General features: G+C 36.2%; 1 protein-coding gene across 1 annotated transcript in view; it reads left to right on the top strand.

Moving 5' to 3' along the window:
- MLLT3 (MLLT3 super elongation complex subunit) overlaps positions 1-19884 on the top strand; it is a 268431-nt gene that overhangs the window by 150238 nt on the left and 98309 nt on the right. Inside the window, 2 exon segments of the mRNA XM_003731988.6 lie at positions 8901-8983; positions 13291-13434. Of these exon segments, the coding sequence (XP_003732036.4) occupies positions 8901-8983; positions 13291-13434 (227 nt within the window).

Genomic DNA, 19884 nt, shown 5'->3' with positions numbered 1-19884 from the left:
TATAAACTGACATCATCATATTAACATCAGCCTCATTCTGTCTTTGTCCAGTGGAGTTTAAATCAATTAGGATATTTAGGATAGGCTTACCACTATGCCAAATGTTATGCAGGGGGAAAGAAAGTAGAGCTCACAAGATACTGAAAAGAACTCTTGTTCTTAATTCTTCTTCTGAAGTTAGGACAATTTTGGATCCTCTCCTGGAAAAGGGAATAAAGCAAAAATTTATTAAGAAAATTTAAGTCATCCTGTTTTTGGTGTTTCTGTGAAGTTAGATTGTGGTGGTCTCCTAGGCTATTTTTCAAACTCAGAAATTGGTTTTAATTTTGATTTATTATGTTTGATGATTTTATAACACATTGCCATTTCTATCACCCTACTGCAATTGATAACTGTTGTGTGTAACACAATTTTGTTGTCCTCTGTATTTGCAGAAAAAGGGTCAGAATAAAAAATGAAATTGCATCTTACATAAGAGAATATGGGTATAGTATATTTAAAAGTGACTCATATACGATGCATTTATTAAAAGTAAAAACGTATCTATTTCAGTTGAAAATTATCCTTTTAAGGTGAATATATGTTTGAGAAAACTACTGTATATTAATAATTTGAACATTATCTCTTTTTGTATCTTTCCCCTGTGTCTCCTGAACCATGTATTTTTTTTCTCTGTAACACTATTTCCCTTCCTTGTGCAGATAGCTTTTCATCTGCTATCTTTCCTTTTCTCAAGTTGCATTTACACTGTTTTTTATGCTTTGGTATTCCTTAGTCTAGATTCTATATTGTCTTTAGGAACTCTGAAATTTCAAGGGACAGATTGAAAAAGAAAAATTAGATTATATAAATTCCCAACCATTATATCTGCTTATAAAATCTTCATAATATAGAGTGATTATAAGCTCTTGGGGGTTTATAGCATTAGGAGAATTTAAGATATGAGGAATGAGATTATCATGAAATTATAAGAGCCAAACCTGTGTAGGTTATTAAATGGCGAATTCATGGAAGAGAAACACAAGTAGGAAATGTTTAGGAAGGAGGAAATGACTTTCGTCTCAGTTATAGAGGAAGAAATTGGTAAGGGGCTAAGTAGTCCTGAGGTGAACATAAGAACAGGCTTTAGATTGTTTGCGCATCTCCCTCTGTAACCAACATAAATGTCATTTTTTTCCTACCGGGCCAACACATACCCACCCCCAACTTTTTTCCTTCAGGTCTCAACTTAAATGTCACTTCCTTAGAGAGGGACTATGTTTCTAAAATAAAAAAAGAGCTCCTGTTCTCTTAGTCTGCTTTATTATCATAGCACTTATTATTCAGTGCTGTTATTTTTATGTAGCACTTGTCACTCAATACTTTCTCAATATTTTATATATGCATGTTGTCTTTCTCTCCTCTTCCGCCCTTTGTCTCCCAACAGTGGATATAAGTTTAAGTGCAGGGGGCTTGTCACTTGTTTGTTGCTCTATCCACAGTCCCTAAAATAGAACTCAGACCTAGCAGGCGACAGTCCCTGGTTAGACTGAGAGCAAGACTCTTGTCTTATCTTTGTAGCCTTAAGATTTTGCAGTGCTTGATGAATTTAATTAATTTGGCTATTATTGAGAAGAAATGAGTTAATATTAATGAAAAGTATAATTTTATAAATTAACACATTGAAATTCTTTTTTTCCTCTAAGTAAAAAACAGTACCAGTTTTAGCAATAGCTGAGCCATGTGTAGTACACGGAAGTCTGGATAAAATTTTGATGCCAGAGGGCTGCCCCAAGGTTTGTTTTTTCTGCTACCTACAGAAATCAAAAGGCAATTATTTTAGGAAGTGATACTCTTCAATGGCTTTTTATATATTTCATTAAAAAAAAAAAAAAACCCTGAGAAGAACTGTGTTTCTGATGACCAGCTTTGATGATGTAGCAGTGCACGCTGAAATGAAGATATTCCTGCCAAATATTGGGAGCAATTCTTAGTTACTTTCCTAGAATATCATTTTCTGTGCAGCTAATTGTTGCTTTTCCAGATGGACTTTCTGAAATGTGGATATTTTGCCCAAGGTTTAACTTTAAGAAAATGATAATAATTCTTGGAATACGAGTCTCAAGATTTTTCCATTTGTATAAATTTCAATAAAAAATTAGGTCTGCGTTGACCTTCTCCAAAGATACAGGGTTTCTGTTTCCCATCATATTAGCTTGGATGTATATTTCCAGCAGGCTAATCATTTGAAACAATTCTACACTGAGTTATACTGAGGGAACTTGGGGCAAGTCGCTGGAGAGGCACTATCAATTTTAGTGAAAGATATAAGCCTGAGGAATTATATTTAATATTTCCTGACAATTCATAATATTATCTAGTTTTGGGCAACTTCTGAATTTTGCTGGCTTATCTATTATGCATTCCTTGAAGAAACGATTGTGAAGGCAGTCCTGTTTCAACATAGCTTATTCCCTGAAGATGAAATGTATTGACTTAACCTCAGCTGCATGGGCTTTGCTAACTCTAATGACTAAACTCCTCAGAAAGGTAAAAATGTTGTGTGTACCTTAAAGAAGATTTCTCCTCCTCCTCACCCTCTTGAAAGAGAAGCTAGGGGACCGGGCGCGGTGGCTCACGCCTGTAATCCCAGCACTTTGGGAGGCCGAGGCGGGTAGATGACGCGGTCAAGAGATCGAGATCATCCTGGTCAACATGGTGAAACCCCGTCTCTACTAAAAATACAAAAAAAATTAGCTGGGCATGGTGGCACATGCCGGTAATCCCAGCTACTCAGGAGGCTGAGGCAGGAGAATTGCCCGAACCCAGGAGGCGGAGGTTGCGGTGAGCCGAGATTGCGCCATTGCACTCCAGCCTGGGTAACGAGCGAAACTCCGTCTAAAAAAAAAAAAAAAGAAAGAGAAGCTAGGGATATTCTGAGTGTATAAGTAAAGATTCCAAGTTACTAACAAATGAAGTACTTTTTATGTATCATCATTAAGATTTTTGCAATATAGCCATTTGGAGTCTTGTATTCTTCTTTCAAATCCAGGGGTTCTCTGTAACGTTTCAAATTTAATGATCCCTCCTTTATGAGTACAATCCATTTTTCCCCTCCTGGACTTCTGACATGAATTTCTGAGTGTGTATAACATGATATTCTCTATACAAATGTAAACTTTATTTGTATTGTCTGTTGTTTCATTGTTTTCAGTATTTCTGCTTATACCAACTGTCTCGTTATACTGAATTTTACTCTCCTGATGCCTTTGCTCATACTTTCTGCTTGCTGTCCAAGTCTTGTATACTTTTCCCCAACTGTGAGGCTTGCTCCATCCCTTCTTTTAAAACTCATGCTAAAGTTATGTTTCATAAATTTAACTCAATTTCATAAATGATGTTCTGGGGTAAGGGATGAGAGGAGGTGTGAGAAGCAGCGTTTTCTTTTGGAAAGCTCAGAATTAAGTAGGGATGAGGATGGGACTTGATGGTAGCAGATATATTAGGATTCGCTAATATGATGCAATGAGGAAAAGATAGAAGAGAGAAATGACCATTTTTTTGTATGGCATATTGGCAGTAGGTTCTCCAGAGGAGGTGCTGTTGAGTCGGGCCTTGAGTGGTGAGTCCAGAGGAGGTTAGAAAATCCACACGGTGATAACAACTCAACACATAACTCGATTTTATCTTTAATTCTTTTTTAAGGAAATGGAGGAAGTAAAACACAAAAGAGGGAAAACATTTTAAAATTTCATTCTTTAGGAATAATCTGTTTTGAAATGGGCTGAATAGAAGCAATGGCGAATCTTTTTTGTGTGTGCATGTGTGTGCTTATAAAAATAAAAACAAAACCCAACTGTTGATTTTTGTTTTCAAAATGTCTTGACTATAAAGCCTTAAGCCATGTTTAGTGGTAGGTGCGGTAAGCTACCCTCTGGTGCTCAGACTTTCAGATGCTGGCTCTAGACTTCCAGATGCTCATGCAGAACTGTTTGGGAGCTGAGAGATGGGCTAAGCAGGACCCTGTTTGCCCTATTCCTGGGGGCTCTGATGTGGTAGAACTGAAGCAGGAAGTGAGGGAGTCCAAAATGCTAAAGCTGAAAGGGACATTTGGCACAAAGCAGTAGTAATAACCAGTCTATATATAGAGAGTTCGTTGTGTTTCCTTCCTGAAGGGCTCTCTGCATAGTAAATAAAGCTAATAATTATCAATGGCAACTGGGCCGTGTTCTTAACAAAAGTATTCTGATGGCTATAAGTCATAACATCAAAACAAATATACTAAAGGAATGCTCTGGAGAGGAGACTACAAGCAAGCTGTTTTCCTGAGGTTTCAGGAAAAAAACTGTTGCCTAATAATATTTCTGAAGTTTAAATGAAGGTCTTACGGAGTTGGCAGAATTTTTTCTTTTGGTGCTAAAAAAAAAAAAAAATGGCTCCTATTAATTACATTTATTTATTAAATATACATATAAGTAATTTATTTTATGAGCATAAATTTATTCATTTAAGGAGCATTTATTTCTCTGTACCAAGCGTAGCTCTTTGTCAAACCCTTTACTTCTAAATGAGAATATTAAAATTTTCAGTAAGGACTTTTAATAAGTAAGGATTTGACTTCTTATGTATTAAAAGTCCTTAGTTACTTAAACTTTGCAAGATCATTTTCTTTTCCCCCTTTCCATGTGTTTTTCTTCCTTGTGTACGTGTTTTCCAACTAAAAATTAAATAGGTTATTGGTCAATGTATGGTTAGCATCATACTACATATTATATATTTGAATCTATATTGTGTCTCTTATTTTGAAAAGCCATTTCAGGGAAAAATGCGATTAAACCCAATTACGCTTTTTTTAAACAAACAAAAACTTTGGCCTCTTTCTCTCAGGCATGAATTTTCAAAATGCTATTCTAAAGGCCGTATGTGGTACATGGGATTAATTGGACAAAGAGGGTTTTGAAAATCTCTCCCAGTTAGAGTCTCGGAGCACATGGGTAGTAATGTGTGGAAGGAGAGGAGAAGGGGAGCCATTATTTATGGCTGTTGAGTAGTAGTTTCAATATGGCCTTAGAGATCTTCCGGCCTGGTTGATTAACTCCATTGCTTAAAATGTGGTACCCTCAGAACTAGGACCAGTTCCATAGTACTCAAGAAAAATTTCCTCTGTGACAACACTTTTCTATCACCTGCACCAATTTTTTAAAAGTTTGAAAAGTTTGTTGATTGTAGGGAGTTTAGAGAAGAGTTTGATTGGTTAAGGTCAACTCACCACTTCTATTGAAAAAGCAACTTCTTTGGCAATGGCAAATCAGTGAATGGTAGCATGAGTCTTTTAAGAGTTAAGTTTAACAAACATTTGTTGAGTACATATTATTTGGCTCAATGGTAGTGTCAGGCATTACAGATATGATTAATGATGTGCTTACTAACTTCGATGGGGGTCAGTCTAGTGGGGGAGTCTGAGAGGTAAATGGCTTACCTACTAACCTGTTCATTGCAACAAGATCATGGAAGAGGGCCAAGGGAGATGTTCTGACAGAGTTAACATCTGGGCTGGGTTTTACAGATGAAAAAAAGCTTTTAATGATTTTGCCTGAATTAATATGTGAGAACGCATATGTATATAACAAAACATGAGAATTTAAAAAGTAAATGTTAATTCTCCCATTTTATTGTCACCTAAAGATTTTTTATGCCTTTCTAAAGGTGAATATTCCTTCAATAGCTTCTGAAACTTGGCCTTTTATTACATAGCTCTTAAGGATCATGTGATTCTTGAACAATCAAGAGGAAGAATGAATTTAAGTGTTTAGAATGCTTAGATATCATAAACTTGATGCAGTGAGAGAAGAGACTCTGAATGAAGAAGTGTTGCAAGTGACAGAAGGTGATCCCTCCCAAACATGATTCTACTAGTTTAAAAAAGAATTGCTTTATATCTAATATACTATTCCTACTGGCTAAAATGTTTTTTTTTAGTTTTAACTCGTGTTTCTTATTTTGAACTAAGAAACTCATACTAATCATTCTGATCATGAAATACTCAAATAAATAAACAACTTCCCCTAATTTGACTTTCTTTAGATTAGAACTGTAAGTTATTATTTACATGGCTACTGATTTTCTAGCCTGTTTATTGTGTGTAAAAAGTTCCTATTGTTTGCTTCTAATTAAGAACTCATGGCTTTACAGACATTATTCATTGTTATTGATGAAATTATTTATTGCATTTTAAAATAATTGTATGAGTTGGTAAACAGTTTCTTATAAAATCACACTTCTATAGAATATTAGTACATAGCAGGTCATTTCCTTTAAAGAGTGGGGGAAAAAATCCAAAGACATTCAATGATAAGATATGCTCACTAACAACTGTTTCTGATAATAGGAGCAATTTGCATTCAGAATAGAGAAAATAAATTATACAAAAGGGTATGTAGAGGAACTGCTATAACTTCTCTGGCATGTGCAGCAGCCCACAAAATAAACTTCCTTCCAATGACATTGGCATGATTAATCCCAAGCACCCTGGACACTGAAACTGCTGTTCTGAAAAGGAGCTCTGCCGCCTGGAAATGTCATGAGTGTAACACTAGCCTTCTTGCTGAGGTGGGGTAGGGGCTGCTCAATGTATTTAGTGATACTCTCTCACTTCTCCCCAGTGTTCACAGTATTTGAATATTCATGATGAGTTGACAGGTGGTCAGTAAATGCAAGACTGAAGCCACTCTTGAATGTTTCACTTCTTCATTTCTCTATTAAAGAAATGTATAAGGTCAAGTGAGATGGCTCATTTTTGGTTTACTTCTTATGATGTCAGTTTGGGGCAATTTTCCTAAGGTGGGCTTCAGTTTACCTTTTTGTGACCATAGTTTTGCTTAATGTTGAACCAATTTTCATGTACATTATCAACATCACTTCTGTAATAAAAACGCCTTGTGCTCCTGTTTCCCTACATATAGTTTCCTTGCTTGCTGATGGCCATGCCTTCAGTTGTGTAGATGGTGTTTCCTCTCCTTTAAAGGGAGAGAAAACATAGGCTGTCTAAAAAACATTCAGTCCTGGGCTGTGGACCTGAGTCTTCTGACCCAAATCGAGGGTGCTCTGCTTGTTGCATGCCTTTTGTTTTCACCCAGAAAAGCTACATGATAATTGGGTGTTTTAGGGTTAGATTTCCTGCCTGGCTTGAGTCACTTACTGAGAACTTATGTGTGCCAGGCCCTGTGCTGCATCTTTTACACACATCACTCTGCTTATCCATTCAAGATGCTTTATCAATGTGCCATACACTGGATAGCTTGTAAACAATACTGAAAGTCCCAGATCAGAGCGCCAGCATGGTGGGATTCTGGTGGGAGATCTCCTCAGTTGCAGACTGCTGTCTTCTCACTATGTCCTCACCTGGAAGAAGGGGCAAGAGAACTCTCTAGGGTGCTAATCCCATTCATGAGGGTTCCCCCTTCATGACCTAATCTTCCTACCTCCTGATAGTATTTTAATTTATGAGGTTTAGGGGAATACAAACATTCAGTCCATAACAGTCACCCCATTTAGTCTTCATACTGTCTTGAAGAGGAGCCCAGGCATCTGAGGTAAAATAATTTTGCACAGGTAGCCCGTCTAGTCTGAGGAGGATCATGGATTAGCACCCAAGTATGCTGGCTGCTGTCTCCTGAGCCCTTGACACTCTTTATCTTCTTGAGGTGAATGTGCTTTCTGTCCTTGAGAAGTGAAAGGAAATTAGCAGACAAGATCCTTAAATATATGGTCATAAGGAACTCTGTTCAATGTCAGGGCACTGATTCAGACATTTAACTTTTCAGGAGGATAAAAGGAAAAGAGATGGTAATACTCTGTGGTCTAGAAAGATCTTGTGAAGGAATGAGGATTAGAATTTGTGGAGGATACTAAGAGTAGCTTCAAGGTGTGGTGGAAGGAACAGAAGGAGGACCATGCGCAGGAGGGAAATGCTGGTCACATTTTGGGGAAATGCATTGGAATGAAGCACGGGGGGTTTTGGTAGGTGACAAAGGGCCAGGTAAGCAGGGGCTGCTGAAGAGGACTCAGGGCATCAGTGTGTGTGGCCTTGATATTTGGCATGTACATGTTTACTTTGTGATACCACCAAAATGCAGTCTTAACTGGAATGGTTTCATTTGGCTTGTGATTGATTTTCATTTAATTAAAATTTTAGTGGAATAAAATCCTGTTTAGCTTCTCAGGGTCTCTCATTCCCCAAGAGCTTGCCTAATAGCCTTGCTTCCTTTTAACTCCATGAGAAATAAAAGCCTTATTGTTTCTTGTGTATTCTTACAATTTGATTAGATCTTAAGTCTTTGTATGTATATTGATATTTCAGTAAGCATTCCTTTTGAGTATGTGAAGGAGGTAGGGTATGCATCATTGAGAAACTCTGGGTTTTGGATTTTTCTAAGGAAAGAGGATGGCATAGAAGTCAGGACATCTCAGACAAGTCAGGAGTTAAGGTGGGGAGTGATTTGCATCAAAGACTAGACGTAGATAATACTCTTGTAAGAAGCTTATAGTTCTTTTCAAACTTGGGATCATAGGGAGCAATCCTCAGTTTCCCTAAAGCTTTAGGGCAGGGTACTAACAAGTGAAGTTCACTCATTAATAATCATGGCTGACTGCGATGAGCTATTCTTCACCAACATTTGAATAAATGACTTAAACATCTGCTTTATATAGGGGAAATTTTTATAGTTTCTGGAGAAGAAATAAAGGATAGATAAATAAATAAAGGATAAATAAAGGATAGAAACTCAACTGGGGGATTAGCAAAGGGCTACAAAAATTGGATGTGATCTGGATGGTAGAATGGGATTCTTTTCTGTTTTTAAAGAAAAATGCCTTTTTGTCTATTATTCTCATCTTACCTATTTTCTTTTTTAATGTTGCAGTGTGCAAAGATCCACCTTACAAAGTAGAAGAATCTGGGTATGCTGGTTTCATTTTGCCAATTGAGGTTTATTTTAAAAACAAGGTATGTAATCTTTACCCATTAATCTTTCAGTAGAAGATCCACCATTAACCAAATGATGTTTAAAATAATTTTGACTCATAAGCACTTCTATCACTAGATGATTTTAAAATAAAAGTTAAATTTGTCTTCGAGGAATTTTGGCTGTCATTACCCTTAATTATCAAGGAAGTGGCTTTGAAGAAGATAATTTTAATTATATGAAGTCAGATTATATGAAATTCATTAAGTGTTCCTTTAAAGAGATGAAAAACTATAATTCTTCTTTTCTATTTTACTAAAAAACTATAATTCTTCTTTCTGTTTTACAAACATATTTATCTTTTCCAAAATGGTAATCACTGATCTCTTTTAAGCCAAACCATATCAAATGGTTTATGAAAAAGTGTTGTTCAGAGTTTTCATAGGAATGCAGGAAAGCAGCAAAAAGAATTCCAGGTTAATGATGGAAGAGTCCTAATTCTTCATGTTAAAGATATCCTGTCCTTGGTCACATCCCATCCTTGTGTTTTTCCTGGTTCTCTCATGAGCTTATCTTCAGTTCTGCTCATTTATTTGCGCTATCAGAGTCAAGAAGGGTGGTAGAGTGTCAGTACTTCTCTTGTTTGTGTATGTTTATTGTCTTATTTGGTATTTTTGCTCAACAAAATAAGCCTATTTGTGAGAATGGTGTGTTTCAGAAACTGTAAACTAACAGGCGCACTGAAACATAATCGATTTAGGTTTGAAAGGATCCCATGCTTCTCTCTTTCAATCTGTTCTCAGAAAAGAGAGAGTAATGTCAAGGACTGAAGCTTCTGCAGAGTGAGAGGGTAACTTGATGTTGCCAAAAACAGATTTCCACCTCTAGGAAATGTATTATTTATATATAGAGAGCAAACACATGCTTTCTCATTTGAACTTTGAAGAAGAATGTTTTCTGAGGAGGATAGACTGACATAATGTCAATGTCTGCCTTCTAAGAGAAGATATTTAGTTGGCCAGAACACAAGTTTATGAGCACTTTTTCCTTACTTAAAAAATATTTTAAAAAGTCATACTCAGGATTCAGAGAGTCATTTTCTGTGGTGCTTACCCTTGGTTTTATTGAAAAGTGGATGTTTTTGTTCTGTTTTAGACTGTCGTAGATCCTAGAGTGATGTTGTTACTACATCATTCTTTTTATTCTGGTAATTAATGTATTTTTCAATATGTTTTTCTCTTTAAGAAAGTACGTAGGAGTATATATTTTCCTAGGAAAAGTATACAGAATAGAACTTAGGAGTTTTAGTCCCTTGAGTCCATTTAATGATTGTTAACTGTTGGGTACAGCATTCCCAGATTTCCCTCCATGTATCTGCATAGATAAAATGTGTGTCAGCATAGAGATTGTCAGGAGCATGACTTAATATTTTTCTGTGACATGCCTTTAATTCAGTTAGCAATATGCCTTTCAAAGTCAGTATTTTTAAACACCTGAATGGTATTATGTGGTAATAATGAAGATCATTCTTATTTTCTTGCTGTTATAAACAATGCTACTATGAACATTTTATAGTATGTTTTTGTACCTATATTTGAATATTTCTATGGAAGAGATTCTTAGAAGTAGAATTACTGGGTCAAGCATCATATGTATTTAGTATGTTGATAGATATTGCCAAGATATCTACCAATAAGGCTTTACCAGTTCATGCTCCCAGTTACATGGCAGAAAACTGCTCTCCTTTTAAAATTAATTCTAAAGTTGCATCTTCTATTTTACAACTTAGAAAACAGATAGAAGAAAAAATGGACATAATTCAATGTGATAATTGCATTAGTAGAGGAAGCTATGTGGGATGTCTAATTTAGATTATATTGGAAGGGTCAGAAAGACTTCCCAGTGGAATTAGTGCTTTAGCTGGGTTTTGAATAATGAGTTTGCGTTAACTAGGCAATAAAGAGGGAGCTATGCTGGAAAGGAGGACATTTTAGATGTGGGGAGCACTACTTTTGAAAAGCCAAATCAGTGAGTTAATATGAAGTATTGGGGAACTGAAGATGCTTCAAAATTGTGGGAAAACAGAGTATAGTAAGAAATCAAAAGAAATACAGGAAAGGTAGTAGGAGACTGCAATAGTTATTCCAAGGAGGTGGGATTTTATTGCAGAAAATGATGAACCATTAAAGGCTTTTATATGAGTGGAAAGCTGTAATCTGATTTTTGTGTTAGATATTTTCTGCTCATTGTGGGAAGCAGAATGAGGTAAGATCAAAATCAGGGAGGAGATCAAATGAGGAATGGTGACAATCTAAGCTAGGACAATGTTTATGCCTTAGAGAAAAGGTGGTAGATTTGAGAGTTCATAAGGAGGAATACTAAATAGGACTTAGAGAAAATTTGACTGTAGTGAGTGAGGAAGAAGGAACACTTGGGAGTGGTTTTTGTGTATTTTAACCTTGGCAAGCCGTTAGAATTGCTGTTTGTAAGATAATAGAGGATAGGAGAAAAGACATATGAAGGTAACCAGTTTACCATAATGCATGAATTACATGCTGCTACAAGTCAACCTGTGGAACACGTGTATTTGGCAGTCAATGAGAGTTGGGCTGGAGATACACTTAGGGGAGTCACTGTCGCATAGGTGGAATGGACTCCTCGTGAATGGGTGTCATCTCCTTGGGAAAATTTGCAGAAAGGTAAAGGACATTGAAGGGTCAATGAAGAAAGTGTAGAAAGTTCATGAAGAAGATTGAGAAGGAACAGCTTTTCCTATGAGGAAAACCAGGAGAGAATGGCATCCTGGTAAGAGAGAGAAAAAGTAAGTTTCACGTCAGATTGTGGTGGAAGTGAAGGGGTAGTGAGGAAATGAGTGGAGTTTGTCATTTGGGAAGTTTGGATGAGGAGGTGGCAACCATGAATTTTGAGTAGTTAATTTCTGTATTCTGACAATTTCAGGTGCTAAGACCTTTGATTCAAAAGAAATGGATTCAAATCATTTTGTTTCATCATGTATTAGTAATATAACAAAAAAACAGGGCTCACATCTGTTCCAAAGAGAGTGGTGAAAATTAAATGAGATGAATATTAAAGTATGTATTAGTTGTCATCATTATCTTGAGTCTGTATTTTCACCTTGGATGGCTAAAGATCAATATGTAGAGAGGGATAAATGTTCAGTAATGGCCATAAGTAATGGCTTTTGAGAGTTGAACCTGGGTGTCATGAAATTCTCATTGTGTTCTTTTGCATAGGATGCTATTTTGTCCTAGTAAGTTATTCAGCAAAAAATGGCGTTTTTATTAATCTCACAGATACTTATTGCATTTTTACTGTGTATAGGCATAAATTAGTTTTTGAGAGTACAGTGATGATTCAAACATGGTTTCTATTTCCAACAATCTTCTGATGCAGCAAGGTAAATGGTGATAATAAGGCAATTATTCTAAGATGTGGCAAGGGTAAGGGAAAGATGCACACAGAATAGAGAAGAGGCAGTGGGGAAGGATTTGGGAGTTCAGGGAAGTTTTCCTGAAAGTGAAATCTTGAGTTGGGAGATGTGAGAAGTTATGAAGGTAAAGCAGTAGGTAGAGAAATGGAGGTAGGCAGTAAAGGTAGTAATGCAAAGCAAGAATGAAACCAGAGTTAACCTAGAACATGGTAGGTACTGGGAAGCAACCAGAAGTGGGATGGTGCTAGACCATCAGATGGACAGAGGAGAGTGGTGGGATATGAAGCCGAAAGATAGATTATGAAGGCCCTTATGTGGCATTCAAGTGAGTTTAGGGGTTTTAGCCTAATGGCCATTGGAAGCTGTTGAAATTTTAACTAGGAAGTGAAAATAGATGGATTTTTGTTTCATATATTTAATCTTCTGGCCTGATTGGAGGAGAAATTGAAGAGAATATGTCTTAAAGTCGAGAATTTATAGTAGTTTGGGCCGTGAGTAAGAGCCTGGTGGTAGGAGTTAGAGGGCTTATTGAAGAAATATTTGTGGAGAAAATGGCAGCCTTTGATGGTGAGTGTAGTGGGTTAGGGAAGAGGAAAGAATGTGCTTGGTTTCTAGTTGGATGGCTATGTTGCTGGTATCCCATCACCTGAAAGATCATGGGGAAGATGAGAATTTTTTCTTACTTCTTTTCCCCTAACACAAGAAACTGATTTATTGGATATTTCCATGTCGTTTCATAGATGATTCCATACTTTTTTCTCCCAGTACTGCTTTGACAGTTTAGCTTTTAAATGTCTTAGGTCTTTTCTATTTCTTATGAGGAATAAATTTTTGCTTTTATAATTTCACTTATGCCTCACTCTTTTTTTTTCTTTCATAATTTTTGTTAACCTCCAGGAAGAACCTAGGAAAGTCCGCTTTGATTATGACTTATTCCTGCATCTTGAAGGCCATCCACCAGTGAATCACCTCCGCTGTGAAAAGCTAACTTTCAACAACCCCACAGAGGACTTTAGGAGAAAGTTGCTGAAGGCAGGAGGGGTAAGTGGCACTCTCTTGTGAAAAGTATTCCTGTTAAAAAAAAAAAACACAAAAAAACCTAGTTCCTGATGTGTTAAAAAGTATAATAAGGTTTTGGGAGAGAAAAAAGAGATGAAGTACCTGAATGACTTAGCTGTGGATTCATGGGTTGAGATGAAGAGGTAGGCAAACAAGAATATTTTAGATAGGTATAAGTTTAAAATTACACCGTTCATTAAAACAGCCTTAAGATCTATGCAGCTCAAATTTACTTTTGACAAAACCCAAAAACAAACAAGCAATACACTATCCTCATTTAAGAAAATAATAATGTCTGAACCGCATTATATCAGTTATAGAAACGTTTGGGTTAAGTTGCAAGTCACATTAAAAATTATATAAAAAGAAATCCAAGTTTTCTTGATTACAATTAATAGAAAAGGTATCTTTACTCATTTTACATGTTTGGATCATTTAAATACATATTTTTATTTGTTTGAATTTCATGTAGATAAAAGATGGATTTTCCTTTTTAAAGTAATGATAGCACAGGTGTGGTAAATTTTTGCTCTTGTGATTTGACTAGTATGGAAAAGAATTTTAAGTGGACCTCTTGCAAACATAAACATTGGGAATGTTTGCTTCTGTAGCTGAGTCAGCTGTACAAACACTATTGATTAGTCAAAATCTATTTGACAATGAGTGTCACTAGGATCATCAGCGCCTACTTCACATGAACTTATGTATCATATGTGGGCACTTCACGCCCTGTCTGTTTTGGAATGTGTTCTTTTCTCCAGGATATTCTTCACTTAGTTTCTCTGTAAGGTTTTTGTACAGTTTTCTACTTATGAAGTTATTTTCTGTATACATTTGTAGACCATAACCTGTCAAGATGCTTTATGTCACTGATAAACTCTACCCAAGGGCTTTTTAGGAAAGAGGTTACATTTTTAGGGGGCACAGTTCTTTTTATTGGGTACGTGAACAACCACTTTGAGAACCTAAGAAAAGCTATGGTTCCTCTTACGAGAAAGTTGCCCATATATATGATTATGTGGATATTCTGGGTGATGTGGACCCCATTTTGTGAGTTCTGTTTTGCTAGGCTGCTGTCATTTTACCTGAACTATGAATATGCATTTGAAGCATTGCAAGTACTTTTACCATGTTTTATTCCTTGCTGTGTGTATGTCAGTAGATGATGGGTTAGGTGGGTATTGGTGGGCCAGCTTTGAAAATGGAATGCCACTAAGAGTATTCTATGGGGGAAATACAGCTTCATGAAGAAATGGGCTTTTGTAACACAACTTATTTTAAAGTTAGGAACTTACTATATATTTATTAAGGAAGTTGTTTGAAAAAACAACTCTTATTTTACTCTTTTTATAGTCATCAGGAACATAGTGTTGATGCTATTTACCTATGGCTATGCCCTTAACGATCAACTGGTCCATGTTAAATACTAATCATCCTCATTATTTTTTTTCTTATGAATTTTACATTTTACACTTCTGATTATCTCTCTTGGGTTGTGTAGTGGGGTGGGTAATTGGAATATGCAATTTATGGAACTTAAGTATATCATGCTTCTGATAAGGGTCATAGGAAAAAAGTAAATATGACACAAGAACTTTCTAAAACAACTACTTAGTCCCAGAGAAGTCGAGGTTGCCTGTGAGGTTGCAGTCAGTGATAATGTAGCAAAGTGCAGCACTGCATCCGGGTAAGGTCTCTAGTTGATTTCTCGTCTTGTGCTCTTCTCAGCCGTTATCTCAGAATGAGTATTCTTGACTTCTAACTTTCCTTCTTTGTGTTTAAGTGCTGTTTGAAGCCAGCAGATATTTTCCCGTTAGATTGTGTCTTGACAACTCAAAAATAGTAAGTTGAAATGTGAACTATTCCAGGCATATGCTATTTGAAATATTACAAGTTATTTAAGGGACTAATCACAGTGAATTTTGTAGTAAAAAATTCATTAAAAATCATGGTAATTCCACAGATTCTGTCCATTTCATATGGGAAGATTAAAGTGAGCGTCTATAGAAATGTAAAAAAAAAATCAATAGACCTTTTGGCTTACCTAGATTTTTGAGGGCCTTGTATTATTTGTACCAGGCTTTAACCATTTGTCTTGTCTTAGTATTAACATAGCCTGTCATGGTGTTACTAACTTATGAGCCATTTTGATTTCATGAGAAAAAACATTGTTCACAATTGTGTCTTCAGATAAACTTTTTTTGGGGGGGGCCTGGATTTTGTGATAGGAAAGGGGATACTTTCCTTTTTATTCCTAAAGATTATATGTGTGGCATAGATGTATGTATTCTACCTTAAAAGAAAAAGAAATTGAACCATTCTTGTAATCATGATATATAACTTAAGGCACGAGTGGAGTATACTTAGTGTTTGGCTATGGTTTCTTCTCTTTTACTTTTTTCTTTTAAACTAAAAGTGCATAGCTATTGAAATCTGGGTGTCACTTTTCAAGAGATCAGAAAGGTTGTTTATAGAGCTGGCAGCATCTTGGAAAAAATGTTTTTCAGCTCTTAAAAGAAAATAATTCCAAAGAACTTTTTGCCAGAGAATCTTGAAAAACTGCAAATTTATTTCTACTTCATAATCTATAAGCCTGTAACAACTTTTGTGGGGGGGAGGGGTCAATAGCATTCTATTCTTTTCATTGGATTTTGTTTTTAATTTTAATGTCATATTATTTCCTAAATAGTCTCATATTTTGGTTTTTGTCCCCCTTGAAGAAATGTACCCTGTGTTCTTCTGTTACTTAGTTCTCTCATACTAAGTATATTGTTGTTATAAAAGCAAAAATACTGTGGGTAGGGCACATTTAGATTTAAACATTATTTACTGAGAGTATTGAATTCAGAGTGATTTATTTTATAGGACCCTGAAAGTAGCTTCCTCTAAATTAGGGAGCTCATGGGAGCTTGCTGGGGATACTGGGGATTTGGATTAAGACCTAGACCATCTGATTTTTAAAAAAATTGAGATAGACTGTCAAGCTGTTGTCCAGGCTGTATGCAGTGGCTTGATTTTTGTACACCACAGCCTGTCCTTCTGGGCTGAAATGAACATCCCACCTCAGCTTCCCAAATAGCTGTGACTGCAGGTGCATACCACTACACTTTCTAATTTAAAAAAAAATGTAGAGACAGGGTCTTACTATGTTGTCCAGGCTGGTAGATTTTTATTTTCATTTTTTTGAGATAGGGTCTTACTTTGTCACTCAGGCTGGAGTGCAGTATGGTGCAGTCATGGCTCACTGCAGCCTCAACCTCCTGGGCTCAAGTGATCCTCACACCTCAGCCTCCTGAGTAGCTGGAACTACAGGCATGAACCACCACACTTGACTAATTTTTGTATTTTTTGTAGAGACAGGGTTTTGCCATGCCTGGTCTTGACCTCCTAAGCTGAAGTGATCAGCTCCCCTCTGCCTCCCAAAGTGTTGTGACTACAGGTGTGAGTCACTGTGTCCAGCCTCTTGTCAGATATTAAGTAAGAAAAAGAGGGCAGGGGTTATGAAATGGGAAAGAACAACTTGAGAACTTATTTTAAAAATTGTTATTCATATTTATTATATATAATTTTATTTTATTTATTATTATGTTAAGGTAGGATATTTCCTTTGAGATCTTTTTTCTTTGGTGGGGAAAGACAGCAGTGAGCAGTAAACTTTTGAGGGCTAGAACAAACATAATCTTTCTTTTAATTTTAAGCAAAAGGACAAAATGTATTCTATGGAGAAGCACCTCTCTATTTGCTGAGATATTTCTATGCATTTCCTATTTTTAAAAAATGAAATGATTGATCCTTTTGGATCAGTGATTCTCAAATTGTGCTCATCATGATATTAAGATTAAAAGACTTGTGATCATGACAGATAATTTTCTCTCCATTTATTACTTTTTTAGTAGCTTCAATTCAGTCATACTGAAAACACTGTAGAATAGTTTGACATCTATTACTATGAGATAGGTGAAAGAAAATGAGCTTTTCTTTGGGTGTTGGCAAAGTAAACATAAACTATATATTCAATATTGTATATCAGAAAACTAAAATTCATTATTCTACTTACTTGTCTCTCTGAATTTCTGGTTGGAAAGAAGTATGATTCAATTGGAAACGTTTTAATGTCAGTCTGGTTTGGATAAAAACTTTATCGTCTTGAAGCTGGGTTACCCTGGAAAAACCATTCTATCTTTTTGAATCTCAGTTTATTAGCTGTGAAACAGACATGGCAGTGTTTTCCTCATAGGGAATGTGTAACAGGGTATATGGCACATAGTAGGTACCCAGTGTCTTAGTTCTTTTCCACTCTGTTACTGGTTTAGAATATCAACAGATGCTTAACCATCTTTATATCAGGCACTTAAAGGTACAGTGAAAAAGATTTGCTATTTAATGTAAGCTACTCAACATTTATTCACAGTAAAACATGTTTAGCACCAGTTTTAGTGTGACCAGTGCCTCGATAGATCTGTGTTGTGTTTAAAGATTAGCCCGTGGTTTCCTTCTTCAAGGTGTTGGCACTCTGTTTGTATTTTGCTTGTATAAAGTGCCTGCATTTTGCTTGTGTAAAGGGTTTGGAATATTATTTTATAAGATGTAAGCTTTCATTAGAAAAATGGATTCTTACCATTGTTCTTAATTCTGAATTTTTAGCAGATTAAAGGCTTCTCAAGGCTATGTGTTTCCTTAGAGAGTTTACACGTATGTCTAGAAAGGTGGTTGGATCCTTGTGCTTCTATGAAGAAAGCACAAAAGAGGCAAGCATCTTTGGAAAACCAAGTTTATTTTATAGTTTCTTGTTTTTTGGCCTGGAAACCAAATGGCCTGCTTTGGTTCTGTTGTTTTTTACGGGATAGTGGTAGGGTGTTGGGTGTTTGTTTGTTCTTCCCTCCTTTCTTCCTTACTTCCCTACCTCTTTATTTCCCTCCCAACCTCCCTCCCTCCCTCCCTCCCTCCCTCCCTCCCTCCCTCCCTCCCTCCCTCCCTTCCTTCCTTTCTTCCTTCCTTTCCTCAATTAAACAGGGCAAAGTCTAAACATGTTGTTCAGTCCTATTTCTGAAACACTGGCAAGCAGTTAATTTTGAGGACTGAAAATTAAAACTAACCGCAGCAGTTGTTAAAACTAGGGTTTCTATAGGCAGAAATCCAATTCTGTTCAGACACCACCTGTTTCAGTAGGACATTTCAGACGCCCGTTTGGCAAGATTTGCTGGAGAAGACATGGGGAACATGCTTCCAGTCTGTATTAAATCTGCAGCATAATGCAGTCCTGTTTCTGGGAGTGACAGTTACATTTATGTATGATCTGTTTTTGAAAGGAATAAATTGGAATCTTTCTGAAATGCTGCTTATTGTGAAGTGAAGTTCAGGTCCACAGTGGACCTCAACGAGGCGTTTTGCTTATTAAAAGGCCAAAAGGATCTTAGGATAAGGAGCTTTCACTAATGCAGCTGTGTCAAGCCGTCTGAACACAGCATTTTATTACAAGGATTTGGAATGAATCTTGTGTAGGATGGTTTAGTGTTTCCTTTGTAGGGGAGTTCAGAATATTTCTGATTTCTCAACTGTATGGATCACATTCTCTTCCCTCACATTTTAATTTTTTTGAATAGGTAAATATACACACAGTACAACATGATGTACAGTAAGTTTTCCTCTGGGACACCAGTAATGTAGTAAATAAAGTCATATGTAGTTCTTTGTGCACATGAATATTTCTGTAGGATAAATTTCTTAGAGTAGAATTGTGGGTCCAAGGCAAAGTGAAATTTAAATTTCGGTAGACATGTACGCATTCCCTGCCAAAGAGGTTATACTACTCTATGCCTGCACCAAATAGTATGTGAGTGCCTATTTCTTCACAGGATGATTTATTGAATTCCCCTGCCCCAATCTGATGGATGAAAAATGGCATCTCATTTGTAATTCACATTTCTCTTATGAGTGATGGTGAGCAACTTTTCATATGCCTAAAAAGCCATTTTCATTTCCTTTCTAAGACCACATTTTAATGTATTTTAAATTGGAAATATTCTAAGTGTTTTCGGTTTCAACTTAAATTTATGGGTACTCTTCCCACATACTTACATTTGGAAAGGTTACAAAAAGATACGGAAGCCTCTTTAACCAAAGTCTGTGTTTTCAGGCTTTCTTCGATGTGTAACAAATTATGTTCTTAGGAACTGATTTGTCAAGACTTTGAATTCTAAAAATATAAGTGGCTTTTGTGGCAAACTCATCTAGACAGTGCCTAGAGATGGATAGCTGGCTGCTTATTTTAAAAATGACTCAAAGAAAATAATATAGAGAAGATTGTTTTAGTGGCTTCCATTGGACAGCTTCATTGGATTTTTGGATACTTGTTTTGGAATAAGTGCCTTTTACATTATTTTCTGATGTATATAATCCTGTAATTGTCACTTCAAAAGGATAAAACAATGC

This window comes from Callithrix jacchus, chromosome 1 (assembly GCF_049354715.1).
Source record: "Callithrix jacchus isolate 240 chromosome 1, calJac240_pri, whole genome shotgun sequence".
In the NCBI taxonomy this organism is placed as follows: domain Eukaryota; kingdom Metazoa; phylum Chordata; class Mammalia; order Primates; family Cebidae; genus Callithrix; species Callithrix jacchus.
Note: the sequence above shows the minus strand (reverse complement) of the source record. Positions and strands in the feature narration are given on the sequence as shown.